Source organism: Odontesthes bonariensis, chromosome 6, assembly GCF_027942865.1.
Source record: "Odontesthes bonariensis isolate fOdoBon6 chromosome 6, fOdoBon6.hap1, whole genome shotgun sequence".
NCBI classification, from domain to species: Eukaryota; Metazoa; Chordata; class Actinopteri; order Atheriniformes; family Atherinopsidae; genus Odontesthes; species Odontesthes bonariensis.
In genome coordinates, this window is record NC_134511.1 from 17,384,305 (window position 1) to 17,411,350 (window position 27,046).

At 41.1% G+C, this 27,046-nt stretch overlaps 2 protein-coding genes across 6 annotated transcripts; both read left to right on the plus strand.

Moving 5' to 3' along the window:
- The first annotated feature begins 926 nt into the window (after positions 1 to 926).
- Positions 927 to 18,713, plus strand: lzts3b (leucine zipper, putative tumor suppressor family member 3b). 5 transcript variants are annotated; one of them, XM_075467695.1, is made up of 8 exons: positions 927 to 1,131; positions 4,462 to 5,415; positions 7,142 to 7,606; positions 7,746 to 7,913; positions 8,647 to 8,775; positions 10,781 to 10,972; positions 12,456 to 12,686; positions 15,487 to 18,713. In XM_075467695.1, exons 2-8 carry the CDS (start codon positions 4,579 to 4,581, stop codon positions 16,687 to 16,689), a joined length of 3,225 nt encoding a protein of 1,074 aa, XP_075323810.1. In that variant the 5' UTR covers positions 927 to 1,131; positions 4,462 to 4,578; the 3' UTR covers positions 16,690 to 18,713. The 5 variants fall into 5 exon arrangements, with proteins under 5 accessions (XP_075323810.1, XP_075323815.1, XP_075323813.1 ...); XM_075467700.1 differs by having other exon boundaries at positions 7,142 to 7,378; XM_075467698.1 differs by having other exon boundaries at positions 4,587 to 5,415.
- Positions 18,714 to 19,891: 1,178 nt separating this feature from the next.
- Positions 19,892 to 26,804, plus strand: ubox5 (U-box domain containing 5). Its single transcript, XM_075469004.1, has 7 exons — positions 19,892 to 19,998; positions 21,122 to 21,186; positions 22,024 to 22,125; positions 23,205 to 23,947; positions 24,159 to 24,790; positions 25,222 to 25,407; positions 26,185 to 26,804. The coding sequence occupies exons 2-7, from the start codon at positions 21,133 to 21,135 to the stop codon at positions 26,409 to 26,411; spliced, it is 1,944 nt and encodes a 647-aa protein (XP_075325119.1). The 5' UTR covers positions 19,892 to 19,998; positions 21,122 to 21,132; the 3' UTR covers positions 26,412 to 26,804.
- The last annotated feature ends 242 nt before the right edge of the window (positions 26,805 to 27,046 follow it).

Below are 27,046 nucleotides of genomic sequence, written 5' to 3' on the forward strand. Positions count from 1 at the left end.
TCTGAAAGTCTTCAGCTCTACTATTTTTAGTTGAGCAGATTGAGGACATTTAGCATAATGCTCGCTGAGTATTCTTGCCACAAAAAATAAATGTGTACAATACCTGCCCAGCGGCTTACGTCATAAATCTAGAGACAAAGTAGCAGCAAGAGAACCAGACATTATATCACGAGTTGATGTACACCAAAACAGAACAAATAAAGGGAATCTGAAATACTGTGTTTGATGTGCATTGTGTGTATGTTGGATTCATGAAGTAGACCATTTAAAGATACAAACAAATTCGGTTTTAATGCTTGTCAACAGTAATTGAAGAACAGGAATAACCAAAAAGGAGATACATGTTCTGTGATGATGTAAAATAATATGATTTTGTGTGTGAGTCTTTTTGGGGATATGACATGAAATGTGGAAGTTTAAAGTTAAGATATCTTGCCAAAGACAAAGCATTATTCGTGTGATGTTTTCTTTGATTTTTACTTGTTGGATATCAGAAAATTCCACGCTCCCAGTTGCTCAACGATTAAATAATGTTGCTTTTTGTGTGCTCATTGTTTACAGAAGACATACAGACTAATTACATGAACTCTACAACAGCTTTATTTGGTGATATGTCAGCCTAAGTCAGGGTTGTGTTTGGGCTATAGTTTGTTCTGGCCTAAGAGTTACCAAAAATGAGTTAATGTGAGAGCTGAATATTTCTGTTTCGGTAATTTATGTTCTATTTGACATTAAGAACAAGCATTTCTGTGATAGTCTTACATCATTTGTCACATCCATCCATTCATCCAGGGGATTGTACAATATATGACTCTATAGGCTATTCCCAAGGGAGGACCCTGGATGAATGCCAAAAGGGGGCGTTTGTATCATGCAGTTAGGGGGGCGGGGCCAGAGGTGGGTGTGTGTCTCTCAGCTGATGCGCGTATCAACCGACCGACTCCATCATCAGCATCCGACGCTGAGAGCGGTCGAAGACAGCATCTTTAATATAACCGAGCCACAGCACTGACCAGGAAAGACGCTGCCGTCTGATGACAATACTGTTTATTGGGGCTGCCATCTTAAAAACCGCCAAGCTGCAAAATAGTGAGTAGCCTTTGATGATGGACCGCCGGGATGCTACAATCGGTAAATCAAAGCTACTGCATGATACGTCGTCAATGTCAATGACGCTGTGCATTTTGATCCAGATTCCTTTATTTTTGTCATTTTATGAGGATTGCGAGGTTTGTCTTCTTTGTCTCAGGCCTAGCAAGTAATTGTTTGGGAGCGCAGTGGATTCAGGGCTTGATGCGGATGCTGCTAAAGCCGCCCTTGCCGCCCAGGGATGCAGAGAAAAGGGAGAGTGAGGGAGTCGTGAGGGGAGGGGATTGAGGCAGAGCAGCGCATAGATAGCCAGTGTATTTTACTACTACTACTATTCACCCAAGTGGAAGTAAACCTCTAGTAAATGGGCTAAGAAGGGGAGGTGCACTGGTGCACTGGCATGAGTGCTTCTCTATCTATCTATCTATCTATCTATCTATCTATCTATCTATCTATCTATCTATCTATCTATCTATCTATCTGTCTGTGTGTTTTTCGAGATGTGAATGTGGCTAAATACTTTCAGTGTAGCCTACCTTGTGACTGCATTAACATCTCAGTCCTCTTATCCACTCACATAAGTGTATGCACAACAAGCTGAAATGAAGGCTAATAACAGCCTGGCAATAAATCCTATACTTTTATTGTTGTATAACCCTGCTGTGTATTGGATCTGGATTCATTTTTGTGCTCACCTTCTGATTGTGGTAATGCTAAATGGAGACACTGAATGGCTCACAACACATAAAGGAAAATAGCTGCACATGACATCCAGCAAAAGTCCCAAGGTGTACCCAGGTGGGGAAGAAATATGGTCCACATCCGCTAAGACCATCAGGGTGCTCATCGTGAGATGCTTCAAAAGTTTAGCAACACTTCACAGTGTAATTCAATACTACAATCTTTACATGTAACTTCACCAAGCTGAAAATGGTTCAGTCGAACACAGCAAAGCTACATCCCGACCTTCCCTAAAACCATTTAAAAGGATCCAGCTTTGTGGTTACTTTGGCAGATGTAGGTAGTACTGCTGCTGAGTTGTAATTCCTTTACCCTGTGAAACACACCACATCAGATATTTGGAATAGGCCTGTCTCTTTGCAAAACGAGCCAGTGAATACCTGGTAACTGTGAGTGAGAATATGATTATTTAGTTAAACATTTTATTTGTGATCATGCTCCATATCAACCTGGACTATATAGAACAGTAAAAATTGTTGACACTCTCTCTGTAAGACTGATGTCTTAAATAGATTTAAAAAAAATGTGAGAAATTTCTAGTTACCTTTCAGTTTGTATTTGGTTTGTTTGGTACATATCACTTAACAAATTCACATTTGATTTAAACCACTAACTGCTGCACAGGCAGCTTTTGGAAGTAGCAGTGGCTCACTTTGGCCGATTGAGAATCTAGACTTGAGAGGTAAAAAACAAGCAATTTACAAACTTTATTAATGATGCCACATCAAGATGTTAGAAACTAGTAACTGCCTCTTCAACGTGGATTCAAGGATGCTTTCTAAAGATTTACACATCCCCACAATATTTATCTATTTTTTTTCAAAATCTAGTGTTGATGCGGAGGTGATAACGTTGGCTAATTTTTATGACATTTTGTGTTCACGTTTTTGGGTGTTTCGAGTTGGATTGTACTGCCTTTAAATGAACGCACACAATTTGCAACTATACTGCATCAAAAGTTACCATAAACTTAACTCTACAGTTCCATCCAGGACCATAAACTGTTTAAAAACATTCGTATCATACTTCATTGTCCTTTAAAAACATAGATTTTTGATGATGACCTGTCTCAGAAATTGACTCACTTTTTCTTTGAGGTCTCAGACCCTCCAGCTGTAAAGCATGAATGAATCCAAAGGTTTTTCATATCTGTGGTACAGTATCTTTACACAGCACTACCCAAACCCATAATCACAATGGCAGTTATATATCACATTTCATTGCATGTAAACTTAATGCACTTCACAATGAAAGACGCTATTCATGAATATATTAATAAAACGTAAAAAAACGTTTTGAAAAAACACACTATAGTCAACACTGGAGTATAAACGAGAGCACAGGTGAAATACAGACTCTCATTCAATTACGAGTACATCCAATGTACTGTACATCAAACATACACAGCAATTCAATCCCCCAAAAAGCACTATCAAGTACTTGCATGTCAAACCTTACAAAAGATTACATTACACTTTACAGTACACACCAGAACATACAGAGACAGTAATTAGAAAGTTAGGCGGCTGTAGCTCAGGAGGAAGAGCGGTTATCTGCCAGTTGGAAGGTCGGTAGTCTGGTCCTAGGTTTCCTTGGACCACATGTCGAAGTGTCCTAGGACAAGACACTGAACCCCACGTTGCCTCCAGTGCATGTATTGGTGTGTGAGTGTGTGTGATACAGAAAAAGCACTGTAACACTGTATAGACTAAGAAGTGCTATATGTGTGAGTGTGTGAGTGTGTGAATGGATGAATGCGGCTTGTTGTGTAAAAGCACTTTGAGTGCTCAATTAGACTAGATGAGTGCAACTATATAGGTACATTCCATTTACTATTTAACCTAAGGCCTGTTAGAACAGCAAGTTAAAGTTTGGTTCTGAAAGGGGATAAAGTTGTGTATCTATTTAGATTTCTATTTATATTCTATCTGGATGAACTACACTACTACATCTAGATGAATAGGTGAAGTAAATAATGTTTTATTTTGCCACTTTGTGTTGATATTCGGAGGAGTCTGGTCTGTGGAAACCTTACCAATAAGGAAGTAAGACAGATTTGAATTTTAAAGCAAGAAAACCACTGGGTTTAAAATAACATACAGTTCAATCAGAGTGAGTGAAAGCTGGACTCGACAAAGTTCACCAATATCTGAATTTATTGTAGGGATATATTTTGAAGTTTATTAGACCTCTTCCTTTTTCTGCATCTGTGGCTCAAAAATGAAAAAGAAAAAAAAAAACCTAGCCAACCCCCAAACACCTGATAGAATACCCTGTTTCTCCAGTTTAATGATGTTGGTTGATGCAAAAGTTTGTGTAATTTACATCCCTCAACTTCTGAACACAACTTTGGAGAGTCAGAACCTGGAGAGTCTTCAGTTTTTACCTTCAAAGGTTATGCATGATCATCAAACTGGAGACCAAGTTGTATTTTTAAACCCCATTTATCCCCTCACTCTACTGATCATTATCCAGACTTATCTACCTGACCTTTTCATTTTTATCATGGTAGCAGGACCACGCTGCCCCCTGTATGTGGGCTGGAGTCTATTCTGCATCTGTTATTGTATAACTAGTCATTATGCAATAACAATATTGTATAACTGCTTTCGTTTTTCTGTGTTCCTCTAGTGTGTGTGCCCCCACTACCTGCATTAGGTTGTGATGACCCACACTACTTCCAAATGTATCTGTGACCCTCCCCAATCCTGACTCCTAACCTCTAATCCCTGACCTTTGACCTCCACTATGGGCAGTGTTGGCAGTGGGGTGGCAGGAGAGCAGGAGTTTGCCATGAAGTCCGTGGGCACGAGGACCACCCTCCCCCGAGCTCCTCCTCTCTCTCGCCGTTGCCCTGCCGACCGCAGTTGCAGCGCGGAGCGGTTGCCTCGCCCCCCGGCGACTATATCAGACGGGACGGCGTCTAGTGATGAACGAGGGAGTGTTAGTATCGGGACAGGGACCTGCACCGGGACTGATCGGCCCACTGAAACAGCCTCCTCCACCCACACTGAATGTACAATGACAGCCCCTTCAAACAACAACCAGTTGGACTGTGGCGCAGCTGGCAGGAGAGAAAGGGAGTGGGAGAGGGAGAGGCAGCGTGAGAGGGGAAGAGACCGGGACCGGGACCGAGACTGGGACCGGGAGAGGCTAGAAAGGGAGCGCGAGAGGGAGAGGAACCGGGAGAGGGAGCGGGAACGAGTGGAGAGGGAGAGGCTGGAGCGTGAGAGGGAACGAGAAAGGGAGAGGGCCAGGGAGAGGGAAAGGGAGCGAATCGAGAGGGAGAAGATAGAAAGAGAGAGGGAACGAGAGCGGGAGAGGGAGAGGGAGCGGGAGAGGGAGAGGCTGGAGAATGAGAGGATGGAGAGAGAAAGGGAGAGGGAGATGCAGGCGGCAAGTTTGGATGTTTGCGGGAACATTGTGGGTCGAGGACCAAGTGAGAAGAACAGCGTCGGCATGAACCACCACCACCACCGGGAGATGGTCACCGCCAGAACTGACAGTGAGAACAATCCAGCCGGCCATAACCCTCCAAACCACAACCCGCCCAAGATCATGCCGGTGTCAGGAAAACTGGAGCAGGTACTTCAGCATTTAGGGCAGTGATACCCAGTGTGGAGGTCCACACCTTCAAACGGTGATTACAACTGTGGAAAAACTGACATAAGATTCAATTTGTTGTTCTGGCTCTAAAACTATTCTCCTGAGTAAAATTTTATGAACTCTTTTAGAATTCCAAATAAGTTCACAGGAAAACCCACTGAAACAGAAAAACTTACTCCTCAGTTGAACTGTTCACAAGATTCCACCTGCTGTAAGGAGTCTGGACACTCCTGATTCAAGACTGTGTTGGAAATGTGTTTTTACCCAATTAACAATTACTCAGCTAATACACACTCATTTAGTGGTGAAAATGACCCAATATTATATATCTGTGAGTGAAGTATTTCATCATAAAGGACTATCAGCTGATTTGAAGACAAAATCACACCAGCTCGGTCTGGGTTAACATCTATACAAATGACAGCCTGCTTTTGCCATTATGTGAAAAACATGGGACAACAATGTTGCTTGACAGGTCCATCGGCAGCTTTTTGAAGCTCAAGTGGACAAGACACAGGGCTGATGGAAAATTATACTGCGGATGAACTTGAGCTTTTTTGTTCTAGATCAGTGTTATATTTATAGAAACAAAAACACCACCTCCCAGGATAAAAGCCTGATCCCATCTTTAACACATGGTGGTGGTAGTTTCATGGTTTAGGCCTGTATTGCTGCATCTGGCCTAGAAAGGACAGCTTGCCAAAAAATACAATTCTGAATTATACCACCAAAACCTGAGAGAAAATGTTTGTCCATGAAGTGAATCTGAATAGAAATGTAATCTTGCAGAAAGACAACAACCCATTGAAGTCTTTCTATCCCAAAATGATTGAAGAAGAATAAATTTAATGATATGGGATGACAAAGTCGAGGTCCTGATCTGAATCCAACATGAATGTTGTGGAAGGACCTGAAGCAAGCAGTTCATATGAAAAAAATCTATCTACATCTTAGAGTTGACTCTGGTCAAATATCAGGCAAAGCTGGGGAGCAGAACAGATCAACAGTTCCTTGAAACATTTACTTTGTAGTTATTGCTACATAAGCGGCTGGAAGCAAATGTTCACATACTTTTACCATTGATTTACATAGAATAGAATAGAAAAATACTTTATTAAAAAAATAAAGTATTTATTGTAGATAAATTATTATTACATATCAATAGTATATGTAATAACACTTTAGGGTTATTGTGGTTATGATATTTGTTGATTTCCTTTAAATTGATACTCTATTATATACTGTTAGTTGTTGTGGGGGGCCAGCAGTACAGAATGGACTCTTTTTGTCAAATGTGTTGAAAAAAGGAACAAAACTAGCTTAATTTGTTTCTTTACTTCTTATAGGCTGAAGCTACAAAATATCACTTAGCATTTGCTTTCTTAAGGGAAGCTTGAATCACAGAAATGCTCATTTTCTCTCACTGGAGTCACTTTCAAAAGTGTTCCCCTCATTGTGATCCATGACTGATAATAACCACCAAAAACCTATCCTTTAATAAGAGATTGGCACATACTGTTTGCCAAAATGAAAGAGAATCATAAAGTATTATGTATATTCTGTGCTCTGGCCATGCTAAAAACATTACAATGAAGACCTTTTTCACTGAAACATCTGCCACAGTTTAAGTTTCTCTGAGAGTTACGGCTTATGTATCTCATATTTCCCTTTCTATCCCTGTTTCTTTCCACCATCTCTTTCGCAGGCGATGCAGAGCAACTCCGGCCTTGTTCGTCCCTCTGCCTTCAAGCCGGTTGTTCCCAAGAGCTTCCACTCCATGCAGAACCTGGTGGGCCAGGCAGGAGGGACTGGGAGCGAGGGAAAGACTGAAGCCAGAGGTGAAGGGTTCAGTGAGGGCAGAGTAGGCAGAAGAGGCAGAGACGGAGGAGAGACAGGGGAGGTGCCAGAGGCCCTGCTCCTGGACCAGGACAGCCCAGTTAGGGTAAGCAGGAGTGAGGGAGGGGGAAATGGTAATGAAGTGGTTCAGGGAGGGATGTCAGATTCAGGGAGAAACTCCCTGACCAGCCTGCCCACCTACACAGGCTCGGGGTCTGGTTGTGGGCCCCCAGCAGTCTTGGGGCCACTCAGTGCTTCTACCAGCCACATCAACAGGCTGGGCATGGTTGGGGCAGGTGCAGGCCTGGACAAGCTGGAAAAGCCTGGCTACCAGGTACAGCTATCATCCACGCTCATTTGGCTTACTTAGGTGTTTCATGCACCCAGCTGTTACCACGTTTGCTATATCATAATCATCATTATCATCCTGATCATCGTCATCGTCATCATCATAATGTGGCTCTGTTCTACAGAATGGACTCAGTGCCTCAGACAGTGGCCGGTCATCCTCAGGAAAGAGCTCCTCGTCCTATCAGAGGCTGAGCCACCTGAGCGATGCTCCAGCACCTCTTCGCCCGTCTCCCTCATCTGATGACATCATCCAGGACCTTGAGGACCGCCTGTGGGAGAAAGAGCAAGAGGTATGAGTTCATTCAGAAATGTATGACTTGCAGGTGTTTTCGTGAGCTCTCCGTTAAAAAAAGAAGGAGTTTGCTTGCATTTAAAGGGCCATCTTGTACAAATTACCTGTGGTGAATTCATTAACACTTTTGTTGATTATATTTCTCAAGGATTTCAAAATTTCCAGCACAGTGGAACTATTTGGGATTTCATTCATGTCAATTATATTAAGACAGCGTCGAATTTCTTAGACAGATACCTCAAAACTCAGTCCTTTTGTTGTGACTTGGCTGATTGAATTAAAATCCTAGAGAGGACCGTTTTTTGTTATTTCCTTTGAAATTATGCATCAGAAAGTGTTCCATCGTTCCTTTGTTTGGTGCTTATTTATATGGGGGACATTTTAAGCTCTTCAAACTGCGCTGTTCAGCTTTGGATGATAAATGCGGTTTGAGCATTCCAACTAAAAACCATGCATATTTCAGAAACATTATTTTCTTTGTTTGTAAGTATTGCAGCAACACAAAGCACAAGATGATAAAAAACTTTTAGAGTTTGATGAAAATTATAATTGTGGTTTTCACAAAGTTGGACTTTTTTTTTTTAAGGCAAACAGCATCTTGTGCAGTTCTTTTGGCAGCTGACAACAGAAAGTAGTTAGTCTCACATTTTGTTATACAAGTTGGATTTATTGTGCTTTAACTGTTTAAGAGGCAGTCATTAGACCTGAATCCTTTCTTTTCTTCTCCCCAGGTGCAGCATATGCGCAGGAACCTGGACCAAAGTGAGGCAGCAATCATTCAGGTGTTTGAGGAGAAGCAGCGTGTCTGGGAGCGACAGATGGACGAACTGAGACAGAATTATGCTTCTCGCCTGCAGCAGGTGACCGCTTTACTTTATGATGCACTTTGTTTTTTTTTGCTCACATCTTGGCCAAATCTAACCTATGTGAAAACTGGAAACAAATGCCATGATATGTGAACAAACTCAGAAAGGACTGAGTATATAAAATGAAAGTTAGTTGTTGCTGAAGTATCACTCTGTGAGTGGCATATTGATCATAAATTAAATGTAATTTAATGATTGTCTCAAATCTGGTACCTTCTAAAGCACAAATAAACTCATTTCCACCTCCATACAACCCAGTCAGAAGGTACAGTATTGTCTGATTTTATGCAAAAGTTCACATTCTGCCAATGCAGCATTGTTTGTGTGACAGTTATTTGAACTGATTGCTATGCTTTTGCAGTGCCACATTTTTGCATTGGCTGGTGTCTACACATAACCATTCTGATATTTAATTTAAAGGCAGCATTTAAGTATCTATTAATATATAATGACTATAATTCACTCATCCTCTTGAACTCATCTTTTTAGGTCCATTCATTTAAAGGAACAAGGAAAATTTTGTGAATGAATCATTTGGTCCCCTCCAGGCCATAATAAATTAGATGGAAATTTGACAGAAAGCCTATAATATTAATGTTTGACTTACAATAGTCTTTAGCTCTGTTTCCAAAGTTTGTTGAACTGCTTAAGAAATGCCCAAAGAACAGGAAAAACCACCTCTCATCCAAACAAATCTAAACTTGACAATGAAATTACTCCAGGTCAACAAACACAGAATTCAGGTATGAAGTAGATTGGAGGAAGAGTTATTAAGATAGGCAAAAAGTATGCAGAGATTCCTTGTTTTATTAGGGAGATTGTATCCCATGAGAGAAAGAATTAGGTATTAGAATTTTGTCCTCAAATGAGCAGCAATCACATGGACATAAAACTTGCAGAGATGGTAAGACGCATGTCACATTTTTACATTTGCTTTTTAGCTCAGGAAACCAGAGATCTGCATTAAATGATATGTCTTTACTGATATATACTCGATTGGGAAGAGTGAAGAGTATGTCAGTCACTCAAATTCTGAATCTCATCCCATCCAGCTGGGTGTAAATGTTAGTTTCAAAGTCGTAGCACAGCAGCAGAGAGACTCGTGGAACCTACACACCACTGGCTGAGGCATGCAAGGATACATTTTCTACCTCTGACCTGTTTGCAGCCTTTGAACAGACTGCTCTGAAAACTTAAGTAGTGCAAGGAAAAAGTAGGAGCCCCAGTTTACATATTTGACCAACAGAAGAGTTCCAAATACAAGAAAAACCAAGAAATCTTGATCGCTGCATCGACTGGATCCAGTGGCTCTATTTTGGTTTAGGGGAACGTTCTGCTGGAATGGTTTGCATCAAGAGGGGAGGGGTGACTGCAAACCAATACAAAGGTTCTCAGAGAAATGACCACTGGATACTATGATGAAACATTCCCATCCTGATTATCGTAATCTCTTCCAGGAAGACAGGGCCCACCCTCCATGGGACACATTGAGTCAGTAAATGATTTGACGAGTATGATGATAATATGAATCATACGCAATGGCCTTCACAGTGTTTAGACTTCAGCGAAATTGAAAACCCATCAGGACTTTTGACCTTTGTGTTTATGTTTCCAGACACAGCTCTCTGACGTCACAGTCAAAATACTTAATGACTGTTGGTGTTTTTTTCCCCCTCAAGTAGAGTTTTCGAAATTGCTAGAATCAGTCGCAGTTACATTTCTGATAGCTCTTTTTGTCTTTATTTTGTCACCATTCTTGAATGTGTGACCTACTATCAAGAGCTGCGAAAGTATAGATTCCTTTAAAGAATTTCTCCAAGGTTCCGAATGGTTAATTTTGAAGTCAAAATACTGGTATATTCATCGAAACCAAATCTAATCTAATCTATGACAAGAACACTTGACATGTTACAGAGCGTCATTGCTTAAAGCACATATTTGATCCACACATATTTTGTCATCAACTTACTTTGTATTCCTATGTATGTTTTGTCTGCAGGTTACCCGCCGAGCTCAGCGCTCCCAGACTGCCCTGCAGGCCCAGATAACCCGTCTGTCCCAGGACAAACGGAGGCTCCAGGAGGAAATGGCGGCCCTGTTGGCTCAGAGAGAGGAGTTGGAAAGAAAGTGCCTGGATTACAGGAAGGAGCAGGCTGACATCCTGCCCCGTCTGGAGGAAACCAAGTGGGAGGTGAGATATGAGTGAATGAGTTGTTGTGCTTGAGTACAGTAGTTCCTTATAATGTTATCTGGCCTACACAAAAGTAGAGTGAATACATGAGCATTCAGTGTAAGGGCGTATGTGTAAAGCTACCAGCGATACATGTAACTAGATTTGCTGGGACTCTTTAGGTTAAGAGCTGAGGAAGTAAACGTTCTTTTATTTTCTATTCTTTTTAAAATAACTCTTTCTGAATGAAAGCGCAAGAGGATCCCACTTTTGAAAAAGAAAAGGAAAAGTCTTGTAAACTTTACAATTCTAGAACAATTACCTTTGGAGGAATGGGACGAAATATTTTTGTCACATCATCTGAATACAGTCCCAACTGTGAAGCATGGAGGAGCTTAGTTGGGTTATGCATTGCTGCATCTGGTATGGCATGTCTAAAAATCTTTGTGAAGATTACTCAAAGTATTTTTGAGTAGTCGGTGTCTGTCATGCAGTGGAGAACGATCAAAGTGCTCTCTGTTCAGAGAATTCGAGAGGAATTCTGACAGGGAGCTAAGCCAACACCTACTCATAAGAGGGCCACAGAGAAGCAAAAACATTTTTTAACCATAAATGAGACAGTAAAACCGAGTACCCAGCACTCTGAACTGTCCCACAGGTCTGATATAACTACTGATGGACTCAGAGGATCAACAGGAGGATATGTTGGGCAGCCACTGTGCATGCAATGATGTAGAGCTGCATGGAGAAAACAGTAAAAAAAAAAAAAAAAAAAAGTGTTTGATGCAAAAAAGAAGTGGTGTAAAATTCTCCATATGTAGCATTTGCCCAAATTGTTGTGAAATTTCTGAGACTGGTGAAAATTTGCTCTGCTGTGGCCCCATTCTGAGTAGCCCTCAGCTTAGCTCTTAGCTTAGCTCCCCTGTCAGAATTTACAATACCACACTATTTGCTCTGACAGCTACAGATGATAAGACACTGACTGCTCATAAGTACTTCATACAACCCCACTTGAAAGAAAAAAATCCCTTTAATTCACCTGGAGTAAGCTCATTTTTATTGTGTATTCATGGTAATGATTGTAAAGTTGAACAAAGATCTTAAAAGTGTACAATTGCTCTAATCTTTTAAAGGTATTCAAGCAGAGTACCTTTTTTGTTATGTATTAAATAGGCACTGACTCCTCCACATTAAGGAAGTTTCTTGAAGATAAAAAAAAGTCATTTAGATTTCTTTATTTTCTACATTTTTTTAAATTATTGTTATTAATTGCATTTTGTTTCATTGATTGATCACAGCACTTTGGTCCGTGGCATTTTTTATCATCTTTGTAATTTACGTGACACGATACATGAGAAACAGAGAGGAGTGGATACCTGGTTTCAACTCATGTCATTATTTCTGTAGGTCGAGAACCAGCCTGTATCCACTGAGACAGAGAGCATACTTGCCACTTTAATACTAAATGCAGTACTGCTCACGCTCACACTTCTTTGTATTGCAGGTGTGTCAGAAAGCAGGTGAGATCTCCCTGCTGAAGCAGCAGCTGAGGGAGAGTCAGGCCGAAGTCACCCAGCGAGCTGGTGAAATGGTGGCCCTGAGAGGCCAGCTGAAGGAGCTCAATGCCCAGCTAAGGGAGCGCGAGGAGATCATGCTGGGCCTGAAGGACTCCTACAGCACCAAGAGTCTAGAACTGGAGAAATGTGAGGGAGACCTGAGGAGGACCCTGTCAGAGGTGGGTTTTCAAGTACACTTGACCTTAGACTTAGAAAAGAGGAATTTTGACACACAGGATTATTGTTATGCATCAACAATTTCGTCACTTTTTTGTATTTACATTTTTACAGGTTGACATCAAACTTTTGAATTATTAAAGCAAAGAAAGTGTAGAGTGCAGCCTTTAGGTGTTACTGGGAAAAACATATCTAACCAATAAAGTCTCTAAACACAAAGCAAAGATTTACCTAAGTAGGCAAATTGAAAGTAAATGTTAAAGGGATAGTTCGCCTCTTTTGACATGAAGCTGTATGACATCCCATATTAGCAATATCATTTATTAAACTTACCCCCTGCTGCGTCCTGTGAGCCGAGTTCCAGCCTCGTTTTGGCGTTGACGACGGTAGTCCTGCTAGTTGGCTGGGGCTTAAAAAATAAAGCATCTTGCTTCTCAAAACAATATGCGTTCAAAAGAGTAATACATTTGCATCACAAAATCGTTCATGCAGAAAAAGTCAGACCTCACAATCGCTTGGCGCTATTTTCTCTCCCTTCATATCAGTGCGCTAGCGATAGCCGCACCTGTTACGGTGTTTACTGCTCGGAAGCAGGGGACTGCTCGGTCTGCACTTCGGTCTGCAAGGTCTACACAGCCCGTAGTGATACGAAGGTAGAGAGAAAATAGAGAAAATGTTTTAGTCCTTACCAGGTTTTCAAATTATGTAAACAACATGTGACAAATTACACAGTGTTTTTAGAAGTTGAAATAAATCTAAAGCAAATTGCATAAGTAGTGTGTGAAAAACTAAATACACCCCACGGTTCAATGCAGCAATAACTTAAAGGAATCATTTTCTGTTCAATCTCACTGGTCCCCCACAATATTGTAGAAGAATTTTGATCCACTCCTCTTTATTTGTGTTGGTTCAATTAGTTGTGGTCTTCGGGCTTTCCTTTATGCACAGCTCTCTATACGGTCCAGCTATCAGATGGAGGTCTGGACTTTGACTTGGTCATAGCAACACCTTTTTTCTCTTTTTCAGCCATTCTGTGGTAGATTTGATGCTGTGCTTGTGCTTCATTGTGCTGCTGCATGACCTTCGCATTTGACTCTGGAATATTTTGGTACATGGAGGAGTTGCTGGTTGACTCAATGATTGCAAGGTGCCCAGGTCCCGTGGCTGCAGAATAAGACCAGGTCATCAACCCTCCACCACCATGCTTGGCAGCTGATATGAAGTGTTTGTGTTGATTCTTGTTGTTCTGCGTTTGGTTTTCACTGTATGTGAAACATCTCCACTTTGGTCTCATCTGTCCAAAGGACATTGTTTCAGAGGTCTTGTGGTTTGTTCAGATGCAACTTTGCAAACTTTAGCTGGGCTGCCATGTTCTTTTTAGAGAGAAGAGGCTTTCTCCAGGTAGTCTTTGTAGCTTCTGTGATTATTGCACAATCTGACCTAGGAATGACTTTCTTAGGCGTTGACTACCGGGAAAGCTTGGCAACTGTCTTTAATTTTTTTCCTCTGGTGAACTTTTTCACAGTAGAAGGATGAACTTCAAATGATTATAAATTACCTTATAACTTTCTTAGATTGATGCGCAGCAATTGCTGCTTTCTCCCTGGCATTTTGTTTACACACACCTGAGTGCTAGAGACCAACAAGCTGCCAAAACTCCTACTTTTGCAGATGTGGTTACACCTTACATCGAGTGAATTTGATTAGCAGTACCTGACTGCAACTTACCCTCTTAATTCTTACGGAAGCAGTAAGGGTGGACTTCAGTCTTCACACACTTCTTCTGCATTTTGGCTTATTTCTATTTGTTAAATAGATCATAGCAAAATATAATATGTCGTGTGTTCATGTTACATAACCTTAACTTGGCATGAGAATCAGCTGTCTATTGTCTTGATATTTAAATCCTTTTCATCAAAGGAGGACGCGTTTTCATTTAAGCACAATTGCATGTACACAGACAGACTTCTATTTTTTTCAAATTAAGATTAAGATCCGATTTATTGGTCATGCATACACACAAAATTTGTCCTCCGCTTTTAACCCATCCAGGTTGGCACCTGTTGACACACACTCAGAGACAGATGCCAACCTGGAGCAGTGGGCAGCCATTCAGGGCCCAGGGAGCATGGGGGTACGGTGCCTTGCTCAAGGGCACCTCGGCCATGACGAGGTGGACTGACACCCCTCCAGCTATTAGTTCCACCAATCTTTTTTTTTTTTGAGTGGTGAGAGTGGGAATTGAACTGCCAACCTTTTAGTTATTAGACGACCGACTCTAACCACTGAGCCACGGCCGCCCAAACGTTCATATCACTCAAAAAAATGCATTAAATCAACACACACAATGGGAGTTGAGGTTTACGCAATGCTCTGACTGCGATTAGAAAAAAAGAGGAGAATTGTGCACTTGTAATAAACGGTTGACTGAAAAAAAAAGAGCAATGCAGTGTTAATTAAACTCTAGACCAGTCAGAAAACGATTTGCAACCAGTACGCTTGCAGGAATTGAATGTTTACCACTCAATTTAAATTCCTCAAAACCCTTTGGAGGGATTTAAAAAATCTGACTGGAAGTCTTGAACAAATTGGGGATTGGGTAACATCATATACAATCACTGCAATATTATTCCTCCTTTGCACTGAATGAGATGTAGAGCAACTTGTCTACATTCTTTTCAAAGACCGTTGCACGTTTGTCATGCAGTTTTTTCAGAACACACATAGAGCTGTCAACTGTCTATCTATATATAAAACTGTCCTAGGTTTTATCTGTAATGCTATGCTTTTTCTTTTCCACAGGTGTCCATCCTGAGAGAGAAGCTGGGTGTATTTGAAGCAGAAGTGCTAAGTTTAAAGCGTGCTTTAAGTGAAGTGAGCAGAGGAGCAGAAGTTGTGGTGAGCCCTAACCTAGCTGCAGCAGGGCTGTTGCCACCATGGGGAGCTGTGCACTGCCCACGAAATCCAAACGAGCCCTCTACCAACTCACTTACCCCCACATCTGACACCCTGCTGAGTCTCCAGAGTGATGAAGCTAAAGCTCAAAGGCAGGAAGCTCAAAGGCAGGAGAGGCAGCAACGTGAAGAAGCTCAGTGGCGTGATGTGCAGCAGCGGCAAGACACCCACTTGGTACAAGATATCCAGATGCGTTCGGACCCACAGATCCGACCTGAGCTTCAACTCCGCCAGGAGGCCCATCTTCGTCAGGAGGCTCACTTCCGCCACGAAGCCCAAATCCGCCAAGAAGCCCAACTACGCCAAGAAGCACAGCTGCGTCAAGAGGCACAGCTCCGTCAGGAGGCCCAGCTCCGCCACGAAGTCCAAATGCGTCAAGAAGCCCAGTTACGTCACGAGTCTCAACTCTGTCAGGAAGTGCAACTCCGTCAAGAAACCCATCAGCCACAACGGGTCCAAGAAGGTCACTGGGATGAAGCAGGCGAGCTGCGCAGACAGCTGGAGCAGCTGCAGGCTGCGTTACGCCTGGAGAGGCAGCAACGGGAACGCCAGGCCCTCAACTTTGACCAGGAAAGGCACACCTGGCAGGATGAGAAGGAACGAGTTTTGAAATATCAGGCACAGCTGCAGCTTAGCTACGTGGAAACGCTGCAGAAGAACCAAGCTTTGGAAAAACGTATGAGCCAGTTGGGAGCCAAACAAACCGCAACCTCCACCACTACCACTGTTACCACCACCACAACTTCCCCCACCTCCTCTAACTCTCCACCACCATCCCTGTTACCTCTATCTCCTCCGCCCCTTCCTTCCCTTGCTGGTCCTCCTTCCCTCTCGGGTCCTCCTTCCCTCTCAGGTCCTCCTTCCCTCTCTGGTCCTCCTTCCATCTCAGTTCCTCCTTCTCTCTCTGGTCCTCCTTCCCTCTCTGGCCCCATCGCCCTTACCCTCTCGCCACCCTGTGAAGATCAGAAAGGTCCTCCTTCTCTCCATCAGCTGGCCCCTCCGTGGGCTGGACCCTCACGCCTGGAGAGGATAGAGTCAACAGAGATATAGAGACAACTCCATGAAGCAAGTGCTCCGTTTCTCTAAACTCACAGTGGCAAGGCCTCTCCCACAAAACCATTCCAGCGTACAGTAGTAAAAACTCTTCAAATAGAATAAATATGGACAGTTTAACACACTTTTCAAAGCAACCTTAGACAATTAACAGCGACAAAAGCCAACTATAAAATGCAACATTATCAGAAACAAACAGATCGTCTGAGCAGGAAGCTGGACTACATTTATCATTATCACAGATTTTTCAACGTCCTAAGAAGCCTTTCTATCACAAGTTGCACACTACAACTTGCATTATCAGTATTCATAAAAAGTGTGCCACAGTGATGGATGGCAGAAAAATGAAATGTTGAATTAAATGACAATGCTTAAATTACAGCACTAATACATGTGTCATTTAATGCTAGAAAAGGACCAAGACAATCAGGGATATTGTCAAAAGGGATCAACAAGAATATAATGCGGTATTTATTCATTGTAAATCTGTGTCACCGGTTATGTAAAAGTTGAATTAGTGGTCAGAGTGTGTGATGTTAAGTTGCATTTTTGGCCAGAGAGCGCCTTACACCGTTCTTCCCAGCATGTATAAAAGAATGATGCTGGGAACAGATGAAAAAAAATATATATATCAAAAGTGTGAATATCATTTTCAGCGCTTTAATTATATCATCAAACACTGTATTACAACACTAATACACAAGGATGGAGTATTTCTTTTAACTCCCAGCAGATGTTGACCTCAAAGGTCACACACAGACATTGATTCATTATTCAGTTTTTAAGGCATTTCATGCACAGGGTCCAACAAGCACGACCCATTTAAACACGGTATTAAGACCGAGAGAGTTTATATTTTCTACAAATAGAATTTAAATAAGTATCTTTAGCAGATAATCAGCCCCAACGGAATATAATATACATTTTTGGATATACAAAAACCTTGTTCGCTTTCACTTCAAATTCGCTGTGGTGACTAAAAATAAACACTAGGGGTCATTGGAGAACTTTCACAGAGCTCCCAACTCACCCCAACCCCCCCTCATTGAACCTCAAGGACGTGAATGGCCATGCACAGTTTGAATTTGAGTATTATGACGATTGTGTCTTTGTGCATTCACAGCCCGAGAAATCAGACGGCGCAGTCAGTATCCCCAAAGTAAAACATTTTATAGAATGTATGATATACTAGCAGAAAGAAACACTTATAATAGTTATAGATTGTAAATGTGTGTGAGCGAGAATGTGCAAGCGGGTGTGCGCATGAGTGCATACATATGAAAAGCTTCAGCTTATGAGATTGAGGATAGAGGGACTAGTGGCAATACGAGTGAAGATATATCAACAGAAAAGGGATTTTCTTTAACTACATGTACATCACAGCTTGTGAGACTGAAATTTTACACTGAGGATGTGTGTATGTCTTGGAAAACTCTTACTTTCTTCTGTATAATTCATTTAGACAAAGCAGGAGGAGAAGGAAGTTTAAAAAAAAAATAAATCAGAAAAGTGAAGACGAAGGAGAGCATTCAGACTAACTGCACTATGTGGTGTCCTACACACAGGTTATGATGTACAGTAGGCTCAGATGTGAAAATCATGGCTTTTATATGTGTTGTTTATGCCAGCATAAAAAGATGTTGCTCAAGAATATTAACTTATCTCTAAGGTATTACATAGTATTATCATCTTTATTACTGTTATTATATTATGGTGAACTGAGAGAGAAAATATGTGCCATTTGAGCTTTCCTTTATGTGTTTTTATAAATCATGTAGTTAGCCTTTTGGCTGATCATAATGGTGCAATCATAGCAACCTTGTCCAAAAAATGATGTTCCTTTTGATGTAGGTGACGTAGCTAAAGTATTGCGTTGTTTAGAGAACAAAAATGCTACTGATTTGATACATGTTTTGAAATTATTGTTTGCATTTATGTTATACTAGTACTGCTCTGGCTTGATTAAAACCATCCATTTGTTAACATGCAGCAGAACTAATAAAGATATGTGAATAATTCAGCACTTTTTGTTTTTGTGGGTAAATCCTTTATCCCTAAAACAAAGACTTGCAATTTGACTCTGGCAATAGAAAGACAGAACAGACACAATGTCTTTTTTTTCAAAATAGGTTTCCAACTGGGGGCTCAGGACAAACTGCAGGAATAAATCCCACTGATCATGAGATAACAAACAACATCTTTAAATTTCTTCTAAAAGATCTTTAAAGAAGAAAAAAAGACTTCTTCTGGTTGGTTAAGGAAGATGCAGTGAAATCTTAGTAAATGTTTTTTTTAATCTATTAAACAGTTTATTTAATGGAGATAAATGTAATTAATTTAGCTCTCCAATGTAAGTACCACAGTTTTTATAGCAGACGACAATCAGAAAAGCTGTCAAAATATATTCGGTTAAAGGGAAAAACTTGTTGTAAATCTAGATGCTTTAGAAAAACAGGTAGGAGAGGTAAATTCTCCAAATTGGATTAATAACCCCATTATTCTTCATACCATGACAGTCTGTATGCCATGCTAAGCAGTGTTCCTATGGGATGAAATACAGATGAAAGATGCTTTACGAGAATCTAAGTGCTGAAAAGTAAAGACAGAAAAAAAATTGTTAATGCAAATAGAGGACAATTACACAGAGAGAGTTGAAGAGCTCAAAATCCCTCCAAACACATTGACGAGTCTCACTTTCCAAACACGGATCAGAGTAAACCAACTATCTGAGGCTTGAAATTGCAGAAACTAAAAGCCAGAGCAGATTTCAATGCTCCATGAACCTAAAAAGAAATCATGAATTGGCAGAAAAATCTGTCGTCGGATTCTTGAAACTTAACAGCAATAATTCTAAAAAAAAAAACAGTCTGGGTTCTTCCCAGACTAATACCAATCATCGTACTGAGGCATCCTTGAATTGTTGTTGGCAGCAGGACTGCATCTTGTAAAGATGTCCAACCCTGATGACCTTGTTATAGAGGAGGAGACAGATTTGTGAGAAAGAGGAGGTAAATAAAACGCCTCTGCAGATGGGAAAGATGAAAACATTAAAAATGCTTTCCATTTACAGTGTATTCATACTGTAGTACGGTAACGAATTACACGAAAAATATAATACATTACTCACTGTACTCGACGCCTACTGGAACCATTGAGAGTTACCGAATTCCGATACTCCAAACGTGACGCATGACCTTTATCGGCTTCCGTAGACTTGCTGTTTGGTTTGCGGTATATAATTATAGCTTCATGCTAGTAGCTGGTAGCTACTTCATGAATTTGGAGCAAAATAAAGAGTCCAAACAGGCAAGTGTGACAACGACCAAGCAAACTAATCTCTTTTTTTTTTGTTGTTGCTTTCAAGTTTCCAAGGGTGGTGTTGCCATTATTAACAATGTCTGCCAGGTCCTTAAAAATATTTATATATATATTAGTCGTTACTGGACTGATAGCTGCGATTAGCTGTTAGAAAAACCTGGACAAGACCTTGTTTATTACAACCGGATAAGGTATATGCAAATGCCTTTCCTTTGGAAAAGAAAACACAAGTTGATATTTAATTGAGGACTTACCATTGCAGTGTTACGAGTATAGCTTTAAGCAAGTCGATGTCCTCAGAGAAATGCCATCCATTTAACTTCGGAAAGAAACTACTTACTTGCTCGTTGAATCAATGAAATGTTTTTGGCCCTGTCTGTAGAGCTAAAGTTTCTGTCCTCGGATTAGTTGCCTTGTCTAACCAAAATTTAAAAAAGCACATCAATTGAGTTCACATCCAAGTATGACAAAGCAGCAAATCCATTTGAAAACCTTGAAATGTAAAGTGTTTGATTATTATTATTTTTTAGCCTTAGAATAAGCACAATACGTTTAGATTCAACTTTTTTTTAGCGTCTGCTTTAATTAAGACAATGTGGTAAGACGCACTCTTACTGTATATTCAGTAAATGAATATAAAGTCATAGCCATTTGTGATCCTCAGATCCAACGATGTTCAATTTATTGTATTTCTTGATTTAAAACGGGGAAGTGCGGCAAATCCTCATATTTGAAATGCTGAAAACATTAGATGTGTTGCATTTTCCATTTACATTTACGGGCTAATTCATCATCTCGCTGTTATGGACTTGATGTTGATTGCTTAACCAACTTAACTGCTTCTCAACTTACCCTTTGAGCAGATGCAGATGTGACTGCTTTGTGGATCTTTTATGTTGTTCTCAGTTGTTGATTTTTTTTTTTTTTTTTTTTTTTTTTTTTTTTTTTCAAAGTTGTTGTGTTGTGAGGTAAATGGCTTGTGAACTAATATTCCAAACACAATACATCCCATATGCTCTGAGTCCGTCACTTTGCCTTGACCTGTGAGCTCGCTCTACATGACGTAAATGAACGTCTTCTACAGCTCTAAATTCCCTTTGTGTCTCTGCAGATCGGTAGAATATGGTTGTGAATCTTTGTCTGCCACATTTTCACACAACGGCTCATTGCAACAAGGTAAGATGCACTTTGTAGACTTAGTCACTCGAGTACTCTCGAGCTATATTTCAACGTTCTCATTTTAGTGCTAGAGTTATGAACAGTTATTGCTTTGATAAAACAAACCTAAATACTCGATCCTGCACTCAATTAGGGTCCCGCCATTTACCCTCTTTTTCTTATACAAGTTTAGAGAATAGATCCTTTGTGTTTTGAGCAAAGCAGAAATAAACACTCTATATGGCTCAATATGAATGAATTGGATTATTTTGAAATTAATTATGATTACAATGAATTGAACTCCAATTGGCTTGAATTGGACTATATTATTTAAGTGCCTTGAGATTGACATTTGTTGTGATTTGGCGCTATATAAATAAAACTGAATTGAATTTAATTGAAACGCACGTGAAACGGAACAAGAGGGGGTCCAGAGGACAGCCATGTGAAAATAAAGAAGCCGGGGACACAGTGGTGTGTGGGAGACTGAATCACAACTGTCCTTGTTCTCTACATTCGTATTCTCTTTTCTTATCAAGCCCGTCTTTTGTCTGCCCTCAGAAGATGAAGTGTGTGCTGTACTCCACCAAGAAAATTCGATTAAAAAAATTATTTTCTGTGGCATAAGTTTTGAATAGTGGTCCATATAAACCGTTGCCATCACTGTTCTGCTTCCACTTGAGAACACGTGAAGCACGTACGCTGACAATTACGGTTCATTACAAATAATAATAATACTTTGACCAGTCAGTTAAGGAATGATTAAGAAATATTCCATGAGCCTATCTATTGTTCAATTCCAAGCTTTCACAGAAGCTCATACATTTGATTATTCAATCTATTTTTCATCTACAGCTGTGTGCAGATGGCTATGATGTCACAAACCTTGTGTCAGCTGACCCGGCTCTCCGGAGGCGGGGCTTTAAACTGGAATACTTCCTACGTCCACCCCTGCAGGTAAGATGATGCACTTTAGGGCTTCATTTTTTATTTTTTTATTTTTTTAACTCAACTGTTGAAGGTTTTTCCAGCCGATGTCGATTTCAAGGGAGGTCAATTCACCCATTCTTCAACATGTTGACCCATGCAGTGAATTTCTGAACTGGAATAAAACAAATGTAAAAAAAAAATATCTTTGCTTTGTGGATTCAAAACCACACAAAGGTACGCAGAAAGCCATTTTCTTGAACAAATGTTTATGATTTAGAATATTTAAAAGAATGATAAACGATGAATAACTAATAGAAGAAAAAAAAAAACATCCCAACATACCTAGTTAGTTGTATGTTTGGTATTGGTCGGTTTTGAACCATTGAGATCAGGGATTCAAATCAGAGCATCATTAGCAGGCCTGTGCAGAACGTAACAATCTTTTGAAGAGATCTATTTCATCTGAATCGGATGTGTTGACCCAGGGAAACATCCAAAACCTGCAGGGCAGCGGCTCTCGAGGACCGGATTTAGATAAAGAATAGCCCAATACAACTTTTCATTAGGAGTCAAACCCAAATCATTCCTTAACTTTTAGATTTTTTTTACTGCAAGTAAGTCACTATTTGGAAGAGTCCGGTTTAGTGTACAAGTCAAACATCTGTGGCAGTTTATTCTGCATTGGTGCTTCTGGTGGTGCGGGTCTGGTGGCTGCCGACCCTGAGCCTCTGTGCATATGTACATTTATATATCTTTGTGGCTCACTCTCCGTCCGCATCTTTGGAAAAGTCGTTTTATGCCTTATGACCATCAACTTTCAGCTGTAGAAAGCTGCTCGAGAAAATGAAGTTATGACGATGAATTGAATCATTTTCCGTACATCTTTATCAAGTAAGTAGTGTGTACGTTTTATAAAAGGAATGCAGTGCTGTAAAAAGTTTCAAATTTCCCTTTGAAATGAAGGTGAATAGAGGTATCATGTAGCCCCTGATGGAATAAGTATTACTAAATTGTGCTTAAGTAAAGTACTTGAGTAAATGTACTTACATTATAACATTAATCTCTTCTGTACCACAGATATAATTTTTCCATCCTTTCTTTTTTAGGTAACATTGAAGTTTGGCTTCCAGGTGGAGCTATGCAGGATAGATGTGGAGCTGTGGTCTTGGGGAATGGACCGAGGACAGGCCTACAAAAGACTGGAGATCAGCACCAGTTCTGATCCACGGCCTCCCACAGACCAAAAACAGATTGTGCAAAAGGATCAGAAAAAGATGCAGTTGAAGGACCAGAAAGTAAAGAACAGGCAGAAACACCAAAGGGGTGGCTGTACATCTCAGCAGAGTAATGGCCACAAGTGGAGTTCTCAGGCCCAGCAGTGGGGTGAAGAGGCTGCTGATGATCCTCAACAAACAAGCCATGTGCTCAAGTGTCAGTCAAACGCTGAATGCAGCAATGCTGAGCCAGAATTTAAGCTGGTTGCTCGTTGTGAACTTACGGAGGAGACTCGACTCTGTTTCAGACATTCGAATTTTCGTCCCCAGGCACCATTTCTTTCCCCTCCGCCTCCACAGCCGGAGAACTCTCGGCAGGAGGCGCTGTGGAGCCGAGGTCTGCCCTCTCTGGGCGCTGTGACACAGCTTCGCGTGACGATGCCTTTAGGCGGTGCGGCATCTTCTCTGGGGCTGAAAGCGTTGGCTGTGTGGGGACAACCTGCTCGCTGCTGCCCCACAGAAGAGGTGGAGAGGATTATAAGAATCCACAAGGCCACTGAAAGACAGCTTTCGAGACCCGTGCTTTTTGCCCCTTCTGTCAGACAAACCTCACAATCATTGCAAGCACCTCCAAGGTAAAGTATTTATCAAGTATTGTGTGTACATTTCATTTTTAGTGTTACGTTGGACCAAGTTGTTAAACTTATTATCAAACCGGTGTATTGCTGTGTTAGTTAGTTCCTTCCACCTTAAATTTCTATTGTAAGTTAAATAAATTGTATAATATTGTGGTATTGGGGTAAAAAAAAAAAAAAAAAGCGTCTGCTTTTTGTTTTACTCTGGCAGTGTCTCCATCCCAGAAGAATTCCTTGATCCTATAACACAAGAGGTGATGATGCTACCCATGCTGCTCCCCAGCGGTGTGTCAGTGGACAACTCCACCCTGGACGAGCACCAGAAGAGGGAAGCCACGTGGGGTCGACCGCCAAATGACCCCTTTACCGGCGTCCCGTTCTCTTCAACCTCCCAGCCTCTTCCCAACCCGCAGCTGAAGAGCCGCATTGACCACTTCCTCCTGCAGAAAGGGATGACGAAGAGGGACGGGATAGTGGGGAGACAAGACCAAGGAGATTATCCACAAGCCTCAAGACTTGTAACCTCCAGCATACATGGACAGTCCCAGATTTCTCCATGTCTGAGTAAAAGTTCAATGAACAGTAACTGCATTCAGTCCAATTCTGATAACAGAGACTTGAACAAGATTTTTGACCAAATGCAAGATAGTGGATCAGGACCATCATCGATTTACGGGAATCGCACTCGTAACGCACAGCCTCTTTGCACAGAGAGCAAGTCAGAGTTGGACAGAGGAAAGAAACGAGATCTAAGTGAAATTTCCAGCGAAACGGCAGATGTATCAACAACTAAAAAGCTAGTACAACCTCAAACAAAAAGACCAAGAAATGATTTGGTTTCTGGTGAGTGTAGAGTAAGAGCTCATAAGGTACAGTTCAACTTTACTCTTTTGGACGCTATTTTCCCCTGCAGACAACACTTTCTAAATGTGGGTGGCTTTGAAATCATAACCCATGCACTTGAATGTGCCGTCCGTGGGCACAGATGGAATATCAGTGTGTTATGTCTTGCAATCATACATCGATGTTTAGTATCTGTTCAGCTTTCTTGGAACCGTTGCCAATGTAGTAATATAAAAAATAAAACCCGTTGGTAGGTATTGCCTATGATTAAAACACACACAATAAAACAAGTGCAGTCATGTTTAGCCAGACTATCAAATAGTAAAGGGCCGTAATGAATATTTCTTCCATTTTCTGTGTAAGTGAACATTTTTTCCTGTTGATTTCTCTGTTGTTGAATCCATATTTGCTCTGTTACTGTCCATCTTCAGCCCCCACCTGCAGCACTCACGAGCAGCGTTTGTCAGCTAGTCTGGATGAGGCGCTACTGTCTGCCCTGAAGGGTCGACCCTCCTTCACCTCAAACTTGCCCCAACAAAGGGAGGGTGTTTCTAACTCTAGCCCTCTGAGCAGCCCAGGGCAGAGCAAGACTTCAAGCATTTCTGATACGTCCGCAGGTAGGATCTTGCACACTGAGGGCAATTATGTATTTTATTTATTTGTTATTCTATTGTTAAACGTGACAACTATTTGATCATTTACCATAAAAGCTGTAAGTTTTTATTAGAGGGCTTTATTAACATATAAGGCTTGGAAGGGTAAAACAAAGCGTTATATCACAATGGGTCCACGGGTCTTCTTTTTAGAATGAATCGGATCTGTTTGCAAACTACTGCGGCTTTTGAGACGGGGATCATTTACTTTTCCACAAGGGCATAATTATGAAGCTGTGGTCACATAGTAGAGCAGCGCATCACCAGCCCAGGATCAGCTAAATCCTTCTGAAAGCGTAGTTAAACTTTAACGTTTATATTTATTGTGGATGTTGCGTTTTTGTCAGAGAGCCAGCAGCCCAACTAATTTTGAGCCGTTACTGATGCCGCTACGGACACGTGAACATCAGGCGTCGAGTGGAGTGGAATTGACGTGTTATTGTTTATGCTGTTGTTGTAATAAGTCCAAATTTCATTGAGGGAAAATTGAAAAAACAACTTTGGTTTACATTTGAAACATGTCGCATTTATATTCATGGAACATTTTTAAGCAAAACGTCATCATACTTTATATGAGTTTGGATGATCGATTTCCAACAACTCGCAGAAACGGCTCCCTTTTGGACATCCGCTCAGGTGCTCATGTTACAATGCAAAGGAGCTGAAATTTTGACCAATGATTCACAGACTTTTGCATAACTGTAATATTGAAAAGTGGTTCCCTGTCTTTGCTGTCTAAAGGTCAGTCGCCGGGTGGAAAGGTGTGCTCCGCCTGTTCTCGTTCAGTCTCTGCGTACTCGACATCGGCGCCATCCATCTACCGGCTGATCTGCGGTCACCTGCTCTGCCGCCCCTGCCTCCAGAAAGAGACGAAACGACCAGACATTACATCGACATCTGGTCCCTTTTTGTGTCCAACTTGCCAAATGCCTACCCCACGTGGTCGCATCATACGTGTGCACCACTGACAGTTGAGAAGCAGGCTGGCACCTTCAAAGCACAGATGGACTTCACCTAAGATGTTTTTTCCGAGACTGAAATAATAAAAAATAAAAAATAAACATTTCCAGCTGAAAGTTTAGGTCCTGGATTTCATCTATAGCAGTCCATCACTTACTTTGCTGGGCGCTTCCTCCATCCCACTGTTAAATAAACAAACTACTGCCAAACTTGTCTGTCCGTTTCTTTTAAAATGATTTTGCCTCATCTCTGTTCCTCATTCACTTGTGTCCACGTTGCGTTTGTTGATGAATCATATTACTGTGAATTTTCTCAAGCTTGCAGCATCTTAAAATTAGATCACATGTTGGCCAACAGAGGAAGATATTTCAAAACAGACCTTTACTGTATAGAATGTATAAAACCACAGACGTATATGAAAGGTCATTCTGTTCTCTTTCCCTTTCTGCGCCTTCTCTTTGGAAGTGCATTTGCAGCCTTGGTTCTGCAGTCTGTACAGACGTTAGTAATGTAGATTTATTGAGGATGCACATAGAAAAGGTTGAGGGACAGCTGTGCCGAGCTCGAACCTCGAATAAAAATGACTGGAAATAGAGTTGATCCAAGGCTGTGTGGTCATTGTGAAGAAACAGACATTGTCATG

Coding starts and splice junctions, on each gene's coding strand:
- lzts3b (XM_075467695.1), top strand. CDS start 4,579: ATGGGCAGTGTTGGCAGTGGGGTGGCAGGAGAGCAGGAGTTTGCCATG. Junction 7,914..8,646: donor TGTGGGAGAAAGAGCAAGAG/GTATGAGTTCAT, acceptor TCTTCTCCCCAG/GTGCAGCATATGCGCAGGAA. Junction 8,776..10,780: donor ATGCTTCTCGCCTGCAGCAG/GTGACCGCTTTA, acceptor TTTTGTCTGCAG/GTTACCCGCCGAGCTCAGCG.
- ubox5 (XM_075469004.1), top strand. CDS start 21,133: ATGGTTGTGAATCTTTGTCTGCCACATTTTCACACAACGGCTCATTGC. Junction 21,187..22,023: donor CAACGGCTCATTGCAACAAG/GTAAGATGCACT, acceptor TTTCATCTACAG/CTGTGTGCAGATGGCTATGA. Junction 23,948..24,158: donor TCATTGCAAGCACCTCCAAG/GTAAAGTATTTA, acceptor TTACTCTGGCAG/TGTCTCCATCCCAGAAGAAT.